Consider the following 11,320-nt stretch of genomic DNA (forward strand, 5'->3'; position numbering starts at 1 on the left):
TCCAATCCTCTCCGGAACTCCTTCGGTCACCCCTAGCCTGCTTCTGATATCCTCATTCCTGATTCTATCCAGGCGGGTAATCCTCAGGCATCTCCTCCAGAAATCCATCTCTGCCGCTTGTAGTTTGGAGTAGAGTCTAGAGTTAAGTGTCCAGGTCTCTTAGTCGTAGTTAAGTGAGGGCTCAACAATACTTTTGAAAAATCGCCTTTTGTTGTCCGTTGAGATGACCGTATTACAGAGAACTGGGTGCAACATTCTAGTCGAAAGTAGTAGTAGTCAGCTCTCCTCCTAACCTCTGGTTCCTACTCACCGTTCTCATCTATTGTCGATCCCAGGTATTTGAAGGAGTCTACCTTCTTACATATACTTCCATTAATCTGAATGTCCGCGGCCTCTTTGCTGTTTACTGGCAGGTATTCAGTCTTATCAAAATTTATTTGTTGACCCCAGAGGCTGTATTCTTTTTTCAGGGCCTTCAGCGCTTCTTCCAAGCCATCTCTACTATATGTGACCACTGCTTGGTCGTCGGCAAAGAAAAGGGATAACAGTATATGTCCACTGCTTTACTGCCTGTTGTAAATAAATCTTAAACAGGGTTGGGGACTTACAGCATCCCTGCTTAAGACCCTTAGGCAGACCCCTTACAGACAAGTAAGAGCCAAGCTCTCCTCACTGCATTTATTAAGGCAATACTAATACCCGCACTCTTATGCGATTCCCACATCTTATGCCTTGGTACACTGCCATAAGCCTGTTCTAGGTCTATAAAAGCTATGTGTTCAGCTCTTCCTTTCTCCATTCGTTTTTTTATGAGCTACTTTAGGACAAATATGCTGTTCGTACAGGACCTGGTTGCAGTGAAGCCAAACTGTTCCTCCGGGGTAAAAAAACTCTCCTTCTAATTTACCCTTCAGAATTCTTGCAATTACCCTTCATACTGAACTCTGGACACAGATGCCTACATAATTTCGGCATTCATTCCTGTCCCCTTTCTTACATATAGATGTAAGAAATTTCTGAGTGATAGCAGCCGGCTTGACTACAAGACCAACCGAAAAATGAAAATACCGAATACGGTGCATTGATGGTTTACGAGTACTTAGGACTAGAATTTAAGAGTATGTCCTGGTAAAGCTTGATATTGCTGAGTACTTATATTTTTACTGTAGGTTAAAAATCTTAAAAAAACTCTTCCCGGATGTTTTAATAAGTCATGATATACTTAAGGAGCATTCTAACATACTCGTGAATTTCAGAGGTAACAAGGTTCCCCTCAGTGTCTAAGTTGGGCCACCTATCACCACTATATCGCCTAAACATCCAGATAAACTCAGAAAAAAACAGATTGCGTGGTGTTCGCATTACAGAAAAGGAAGAAGACCGCCAAGCAAGCTCCAAGTGACAAACACCGTACCTAGACCCTCAAACATTATTGTCCATCGAGGCATCAAGTTGGACCGACACATTACAGTCAGCTCACTGTTACATGAAAAACAAAAGTAGCTTCATATTGGTTGAAGTAATTATAATGATTTGTGTTTATTTGGAATATTTCGATTCATGGAAAAGATTGTTAAAGAGTTACTGATGCCAGATTTGTCAATTGGTCAATGTTTTGTTTCATAAGGTAATAACTGTTGATTTACTGATACAATGATACTATTGTATGTTGCACATTGGAACTATATAATATACGTTCAAGTAAACAGTCTGGAGCCGGTTTTTGAGAAAGTCTTTCAGGTTATAAACATTCTTGCTGAATCCTTTTTTCTGTTTCTTTTATCAAAGATTGATTTGCAAGAATTATTTACTTAAGTTTAATATCCTAGAAGGGGTTTCTGGTGGATGAGGGCAGGTTTGTTTTATGATTCTACTTACTGAGGAAAGAAACTTATATTTTGTACTTATTGAGAAGGTTACATTACTGTTGCATGCTGAAAATTCAAATTTCAGTCCATCCAGGGCCCTGTTTCATAATGAAAGCTAATAGTATTAGTTCAAAATACAAGTATAGAAACGTGTTAATTACACTAATACTAATATTTTTTCATAATAGGGAGGACTATAAGTGATATTACAGGAGTTAAAAAGTACCAAAGTACAAGTTACTATTGTATTAAGTTAAATTGACAAAACTAATAGTATTAGTTTGTACTTTATTATGAAACAGGGCCCAGGTTATTGTTTCCACGATTAGTGTTTTTGCTAGGGTACAAATTTTGACAAGTTCAGTTTGAGAAATCTAAGTTAGTGTTGAAACTGTGGCAAGTTGCACGTGAACAACTGCATTCTGTTTATTGGTTTGTATTTTACTTACGTGAAATCTAGTTATTCGGTCAATGTTCGCTGTATTGATTCAAATGCGTATGCTTTGACTACTCTCGCACCTTGGATTCACTCGGTGTGTTGTGTATTTCATAGATGCGTTAATCACTTAACTGAACAAATCATTAGTTTCTGAAAATAACATTATTTTTTATGGTCCTAGATTCGGAGATTCTATTTGTATAACTTTGAAAAGTTTTTACCAAGCAGTTTCGGATTTTTAAACGGACTTTTGATGATTATTTGACTTTGTATTTTTATGCCAAAATTAGCAATTCTGTATTTTTGAATGTATAGAAACGTAATTTCATTCCTGAATTTTTTTTAAAAATGGGCGATTTTCTAGATAATGTTTCTTTTCGACCACTCTTGACCAATTTTTATTGCAAGAGGCTGATTCGAGAAAGAGGCAATCATGAGGAGCAAGAGCGAACGAGAGGTTGGGCATAAAAATGAGGCTGTAAATAGGAGCGTGCTTTTTTTTTGGTCCTCCTATTTTAGGAGGATTTTGGCTAACAACCATTGCTTGGTGTGGAACGTCGGAGAAGGCTGCGCATCTTTTCAGGGATTTTGTATAATGCTATTGCTTTTTTACTTTGGACTTCGGAATCACACCATGTTCTTCTCATGAAAATGAAGTTGATTTTCCCTGAAACTAAATTTTCTTTCTTTTTATTCATTGCTATCTTGATACATCCCCTAAAAACCCAACAATGGTATTAACATATTATTTTGTTCCAGATTCAGGTGTGGTAAAAAAAAAATTTAATGCCCCTTGAGAATAGCATATTTTTCACATTTATTCATACATTAATTTTTGATAGAATCTTCTCCAAATTCCCCACGAGGTGAAGTTTCCAACCTGCTAGAATTTAAATGTCTATCTAACTATCTCATCTTGGATCCCATCAGCGCTTTCAGAGCGGTTACTTCCGCAGTTAGGCCATCAATCGCTACCTCAATGTCATCTATCCTTGCTGAGTAACTCCCCATGATATAATTACCTGAGAGCTGCTGGATCTCCCCTATTCTATCCGCAATATGTGCCAGCTTCGTGGAATCCGTGGCAACTAAGGCTGCTAGCATTCCCTCAGGTAGCCCTCTTAGGCAAAAGGTGTTGAGCATATCTGCAGGAACCTTACCTGCGGCCAATTGCTGCATTTCCTGAAAAAACTGCGATGGCCGTTGATCGCTCAACCTCTGTTCCTCCAACAGCTTCATGATTCTGGAGTAGTCTGAGTGCTCGAAGCTGGAGAGTAGTCTCTCATATGGCTCAGTGGCAGGGGAATCTCCGGCAAGATCGGTAGCCTGCTTTAGAGCTGCTAAATCCAGTGAGGCGACGATCAGCTGGAACTTAGTTTAACTACTAGCGTATAGTTCCATATGGAGTGAAGTTTCCATCTTACAGGAGCTGAACACCGCCTCAACTTGTATGAACCACAGGTCAGGTTCTTCCCTATAAAATGTGGTTAGTGGAGACAATGCGTTAGGTATTTTCGCCGATTCCACTGATTCCTTTTGCTTGCTCCTCCTCGCCGGTTAGAATATCAATTAAATTGTACCCGTGCAAGCTTTACTAGAGTCCAATAAAATCATTAAGAGAAATTTCGGGAGAAAGTTCGATGTCACCACTTTACTGCGTGTTCCGATTGTAATGATGGTAGGTACACTCTTATTGGACTAAGCAACTATGTGTATTCTCAAACAAAAAGAAGTAGATTACACAATTATTATAACCACAAATATTAGGTTTTTTAGCCAAACAAAAACACACCCATAATTAATTATTCAATCATCTGGCGATAGGTTTCAAATGGGTTTGCCACTAATACAAATGTAAAATAATGAACCATAGAATGAGTTATAATTAAAATTAGGTTCAAAATAAATATGCTAGTGAAATAAAAATGTCGATAAACATTTTGGCAGTGGCAAACCCATTTTAAACAGTCCTTTTGTTAACGCCGACCATTACCGCTAAAAATCTTGCCATCACACTCCCCTTCAGGAACCGTTCCATATGGAGTGAAGTTTCCATCTTTTGAGGATTTACGGTGGTTTCCATAAAACCCACCCTGTCCATTTATCCCCTAGCCAGAGCTATCTTAACCTGTAGGAACACACAATGCCGAGTTCTGGTATAAAGTACCTCACATCTTCAATTGGAGTCAGAACTATCTAATCTAACACAACCACCTTGACAAATTTATCGTGTCTTGAGAAAAAAAAAATGGTTTAAAAATAATTAATTGAAACTGAATAATTTTTTTACTGTCACTATTCCAAAGCCAATAGGTTTTGCAAGAAGTAAGTCTACTGAATACTTTTTTTTTGTCAGAGATGCCACCATACAGCCAAACAAGCGATATATATATTTTGTGGGAAAATCTTGAACAATATATATATGTATATATAGTTGACCGTAAAAATTGTTATATAAGAAGATGGTCAGGGTTGCGGTCAAAGAAGAAACAAAAATAGTTTACAACTATTTATTTTCCGACGTTTTGCCCCACTTTGCAGGGCTAAAAAGATACAAAATTATACAATGATAAGAATAAAAATAAGTAACAATGGCAAGAGTAAAATTTTTTTATAAAAATACGTAAAATATAAAGTGAAAAAAGTACAGGAGATGTACATAAAACAAAAACAATACGGGGAAGGAGAAAAATAAGAAGAAAATAATACAATATAAGATATAATAACAATGATTGTAAAAGAAGTAACTAATAATAAGTAAAAGTAAATAAAGAATAGTATTAAAACAAAATTACAAAGAAATAAGTAAGAAAAATAATTAAACAATGATAACAACTGTAGTATTTATATATCATGAAAATAATCATTTATCTACACTGATAATAGTAATAGTAAAGATAACAGGAGTAACATGAAAAACAAAGGGAAGGAAGATTTATGAACAATCTCTATCCAATCTCGCCCCGATCTCTCTAACATTGTGCTTAATGGCCTTCTTGATTCTGTCATCCCTTTATTCCATAACAACATTTTATTTATCAAAAAATATGTGGACAACCTTTTTCTCATTCTAAACCCTGATAAAATCTCTCATATCCTTTCTTCTTTTCACACCCATGCCTTCATTTCACCGTTGAAACCGAAACTAACTCTTCCTTCCCCTTTCTTTACCTCCTTCTTATTATAAATAATAATGATGGCTCCTTGTCCACTGACTGGTATAACAAACCCACTTACTCCGGTAGGCTACTTAATTATTTTTCTCAGCACCCCCACCATCGAGGGTTGCAAAAAATTAATATTACCAAAAATACACCGTTGCCTTTCCTTATCTGATCCCCAATACCACAACACAAACATTCATCATATTAAGACTATCTTGCTTTCAAATGATTTTCCACTTCACATCATAAACAAACTTTTAAACTCTTACATCAACCGTTGTACGCCTACTTCTCCTTCCCCAAACTCTCTACATCCACCATCCACACTCTCGATTTATAGATCCCTTCCATATGACCCCTCTCTCACTGACAACTACAAAAATTCTTAAAATCAACAATTCCTTCACTACGTCTTGGACTCAAATCTCAAAATAAACTATCTTACTTTTTTACTAATGACAAGGATCCTATTCAAATCCAATACCGCTCTAAAGTTGTACACCGGATTCCTTGCACCTCCTCCAACAGTAATTCTTCATCTATAGGCGAAACTAAAAACCACCTCAGATCACATAAATTATCTATAACTTCCCACAACTCATCCGCTTCCAAACTTTCAGAACATGCCCTTACACTTAATCATGCTTTTGATTTTGACTATACCACTATTTTAGCCACAGTTCCAAATTACCAAAAGAGACTCATCTCAGAATCCGTTTATATACATCTTGAACCCCTTCCAGTTAACCACAAAATTGATAAAAACTGTATCTCGCATACATACAGCCATATATTAAACTTAATTAAGACTAAATAATTTTACGCTCATTTTATTATCATCACCAAACATTTTTCTATTATAATGAGGTGTAGAGTTGCAGGCTTACCTTCTAAGCCATAACCCCTGATGAAGACCTGAAACTCAGGTCGAAACGTCGGCATAAAATAAATAAATATGGTTTTGTTTATTTATGTTGTTTTTTGCGGCCGCCCCCCCCCCCCCCGACAAACTTCTCCAATTTTTGTTTGTTATCTCTTTATCACTTATATTATAAAATAATTACTTATATTTATTCATCTATGTTTTATTAACTTTCACATTTACTTTGTCTTGTTTTTAGTAAACTTTTATTTCACATGTTTCTATATTAACTTATCATTATCATCACCTATATGGTTAACATTCATCACATTTTTTCAATTATTTCTATACTTTATTACTTATTTTTAATTCTTTTATGTACTTCTTTCTACATCTCACCTTGCCTATTTATATATATATTTTTTTATTTTATTTTGTAAACTTTCACTTCCGGTTCTTAAATTACCTTATTTCACTTTGTTTTTCATGTTACTCCTGTTATCTTTACTATTACTATTATCAGTGTAGATAAATGATTATTTTCATGATGCATAAATACTACAGTTGTATTTCTTTGTATTTTTTTTTTTATACTATTCTTTATTTACTTTTACTTATTATTAGTTACTTCTTTTACAATCATTGTTATTATATCCTATATTGTATTATTTTCTTCAGTATAATCTCGTATTATTAGTAACGATATCATTCTAATTTTACTTAGTTATTTTGCAGGGCTTCGCAAAGTGGGGCGAAACGTCGGAAAATAAATAGTTGTAAACTATTTTTGTTTTTCCTTTGACTGCAACCCTGACCATCGTATATATTTTAACAATATATGTTCTCTCCACCTGCTTTCTGAAACTTTCTAGCTTCCTTTTAATTTCTTGTTCATCACTCTAACAAATTACAGTTCGGTATAAAAAAAAGATGAGCTATATTTTCTTTTTCGTGCACCATGAACACTTCTTTAAGATCCTAGAAAACCACATGAAAATTTGGGAATTTTCGAAGACAGTTCACTCCCTTAAAAGTTTGGCCCTAAAAATGTAGCTTTTAATAAAGATCACCCTTTTGTTTGACATGAAAAACATAGAACATGATATTTTTCAAAAATATTTAGTAGTAGTAGTAAAATTAATACATTACCAAAGTTTTTATTATAACAATAGTAGAACGTCAACTGATTTTTAATTTAAATCACAAAGCTTTTTGCTATCAATTTGAATATTCAAGTTAAATTTCAATATAAGTGTCAACCACATCTTTTTTTTCTCTTTAACCCACAGTGGAACAGGTTAGTTTTGAGAGATACATTATTCATTTGTTTTGCATTTTGGTGTCCTGAAATAATTTATTTTTAATTTTTTTATGTTACATAATCCATTTCCATACACATAAATAAAGCGATTATATGAAATAAATAGTAGATGAATAATTGTAATGGGGACTGACAGACACACCTGTCTGTCATGTAGTGATTAAATAACATTTATATTTATAAATTAGACTATACAGTTTAATTCTATTAAAACTGGTTACTATCAAAATAAGTATTATCAAGTGAACTAGAAACTACAAAAAGCTACAGTAACTAAGAACAAATAAAGTAATAAATAGTTTTTACTACTTTGAGTACTTTCCTACCATCCAGACCATCTTTGTTAAATTGATAGAGAAAATAAAACTAAACTAAACTTTGATTAATTAAACTATATGTACAAATAAATTAAAAGGGATGTTAAATATATTGTTTGTAAAAAACTAAAAGACAGTTTCTCAGTCAATGGTTAATCTAGTCTTGGATTTAATATAACCCAATCTTACAGCTATATTATTTAACCATAAGTAACAAGATGAATACTGATAAAGTACTTAAAAAGACATTAGTAAATATATTACCAGGAAAAACTATTTAAAATCATACATTATCAATCTGACTAAAGATGAACAAGTGAAAGATAGTTAAAAGATTAAAAAGTAATTACTAAAGAGTAAACAAAAATCACAGGTATTACAACTATTTATTACAAAAAAGTCCTGAACTTAGTAAGAATAAATTACCAATTATTATTATAAAAATATATAGATAACATTCTAATAATGCAATGTTAACTGTGATATAATATAAAACAATTGATTTAATGTTCGTAATATAACAAAATGACATAATGTTTATAATATAACAAAACCATTAACTCAAAGAAATATCATTATATTCTTCTTAGTGAGGACTTTAATAAAATCTTTCAGCTGAATGTCTGTCCACTGTATATTTTTTCAAATAATGATTTACAATGGTTTTGCATTTACAGTGAGGACAGAGGTGAGGCTTTTTAACTACCAAACCAATATATGGATGACCTCACAAGTATAAAACTATAATTTGAATAAAACTTTTTAATACGATAGCCCTAAAAACTTAAAAATCGGTGAGATTCCCATATGTAAGTCCAATATCGGTTTATCACAGAGTTGTTCGATAATTCAATTTTCATTCAAATTGTAAATATATATATATTTAGGCTAAAATTCAGTTATAAGGGTATCATGTAAGGTCACTGACATATACTTATTTTCAATTCACCATTTGTTAGCATATTAATATTTACAATTGGTTATGCTAGTCACCTAAATGCACTTTACAGATTTTTTAAAATCACAATTTGTAATGATTTATATTCACAGTGAGGACACTGATGAGGCTCCTCACCTGTATGATGAGACTATATATATATTTTGTGTAATGAATAACATGTTCTTGTTTCTAATCACAGTAAGGCAACATTTAAAAGGCTTCTCAATTATGATTGGCTGCAATATGCTTATTAAAATCTCTATCTTTTATGGTCTTATATTCACAATGAGGACACTGATAAGCCTTCTTATCAGTATGGCGGTTAGTAATATGACGCTTTAAGTTATTAACATGTACTGCTTTAAAGTCACAATAAGGACACTGATTGGGCTTTTCCCCCATATGACGATACATGATGTGTATTTTTAAACAAGAAGTTGTTGCAGTTTTATATTTACAGTGAGGACCCTGATAAGGTTCTTCAAAAATATGGTGGGCCTGTATGTGTCTTTTTAATTCATTAACTGCTATGATCTTATAGTCACAATGATAACATTGCTTATCCTTTTCTCCTAAATGACAATGCTTTACATGTTTTTTTAAATCACTACCTGTTACGGTTTTATATTCACATAGAGGACAATGATGACACTTCTCACCCGTATGGCGCTGTTTTATATGTCGTTCTATGTTGTTAACTTGAACTGATTTATAGTCACAGTAAGGACACTAATGAGGCCTTTCATCTGTATGACGGGCCATAATATGTTTTTTTAAATCCCGATTTGTAACGGTTTTATATTCACAGTGAGGACATTGCTTAGGCTTCTCAACTGTATGACAGTATAATATATGTCTTTTTAATTCAGCATTTGTCACTGTTTTATAATCACAATGAGGACATTGTTTATGTTTTTCATCAGTATGACTGCGTTTTATATGGTATTTTAAAGTAATATTTTCTACACATTTATAATCACAGTGAGGACATTGATAAGGTTTCTCACCAGTATGACGGTACATCATATGTGTTTTTAAATGATTTACTACTACCGCTTTATACTCACAGTAAGGACAATGATAAGGTTTCTCAGTTGTATGACGAGCAACTATATGTTTTTTTAAATCGCTACTTTTTACATTTTTATAGTCACAGTGAGGGCATTGATTATGCTTTTCATATGTATGACGGCGTTTTATATGTAAACTTAAAGTACCATTAGTTACAGCTTTATAATCACAGTGAGGACATTGTGCAGGTCTCTCATCAGTATGACGGTGCATTATGTGGACTTTTAAATGACTATTTAGTGCTGCTTTATAGGGACAGTGATGGCATTGGTAAGGTTTCTCAGCTATATTGATATGATGGACTTTTATATGTTTTTTTAACTCATAATCTGTTATGGCTTTATATCCACAGTGAGGACACTGATGAGGCCTTATATCTGTATGATGAGCCAATATATGCAATTTTATGTAACGTTTAGTTACAGTTTTATGGTCACAGTGTGGACATTGATGAGGTTTCTCATGTGTATGACGGGACATTATATGGTTTTTTAAATCACGAGTTGAAACTGTTTTATATTCACAATGAGGACACCAATGAGGCTTCTGACTTCTATGATGAGGCTTCTCACCTATATGAAGACACATTATATGTTTTTTTAAATTACAAAATCGTAGTGAGCTATAATCACAGTGAAAACATTGATAAATCTTCTGAGCTGAATGAGGAGAAATTAATTTTTTTAAATCTATCTTCATCTTGGCCTTTATGCCAGACCTATTAATTTCTTCTATATGATTAGTGGAATCCACAGCACCTATAAGCAACAAATGTTTTAATTAAAGATGTATGAAGTTATACACAAATTAAATAAATCAATATTTACAAAAAATTTAATTATTTTATTCTAGGTTTAATGATTATATGATGGTCATGGAGATTTGTCATAGGAGTTGGAGAATGGTGCTGGCCATAATCTAAGTTTCAAATGTCAAAGAATGAGCCTGCATTTAGTTTTATTTAGATTAGGTAATAATATGCAAAGAAGAAGGCTAAATGATAATTTTTTTTTCCCATTTGTCTAGGTCCATTTTTTTTGTTTTTGTTTATTTGTCCATTTAACTGAACTAGACAAATGAATAAATGTTTTTTTTCTTGTTATTTAGTGAATAATAGTTATTAATTCTCTTAAATTCTGCATGTACATTTGTATTTATTTTTCTTACTTTAAAAAAAAAAGATAATAGTAAATAAATAGTAGATCATGGATTTCTATGTTAATTGATAAAATTTAAAATCATAAGTAGAGTTAAAGGTCTTTTTTTATAAAGGAGAGAATATGAGGTAATGATTCTCAATGGAAATTAGAATTTCAATTTCTCAAGTATCAAGCAACC

At 33.0% G+C, this 11,320-nt stretch overlaps 1 protein-coding gene across 1 annotated transcript in view; it reads right to left on the minus strand.

The window, feature by feature from the left end:
* Window positions 1-6,500: 6,500 nt before the first annotated feature.
* Window positions 6,501-11,320, minus strand: part of LOC106687416 (zinc finger protein 711) — a 27,934-nt gene continuing 23,114 nt past the window's right edge. Inside the window, exon 5 of the mRNA XM_067048744.1 lies at window positions 6,501-10,740. Coding sequence (XP_066904845.1) covers window positions 9,641-10,740 — 1,100 coding nt within the window. The 3' untranslated portion in view covers window positions 6,501-9,640. The remainder of the gene's footprint in view (window positions 10,741-11,320) is intronic.

The sequence above is a fragment of the Halyomorpha halys genome, unplaced genomic scaffold (assembly GCF_000696795.3).
Source record: "Halyomorpha halys isolate HHAL.00 unplaced genomic scaffold, Hhal_1.1 Scaffold961.1, whole genome shotgun sequence".
NCBI lineage: Eukaryota > Metazoa > Arthropoda > Insecta > Hemiptera > Pentatomidae > Halyomorpha > Halyomorpha halys.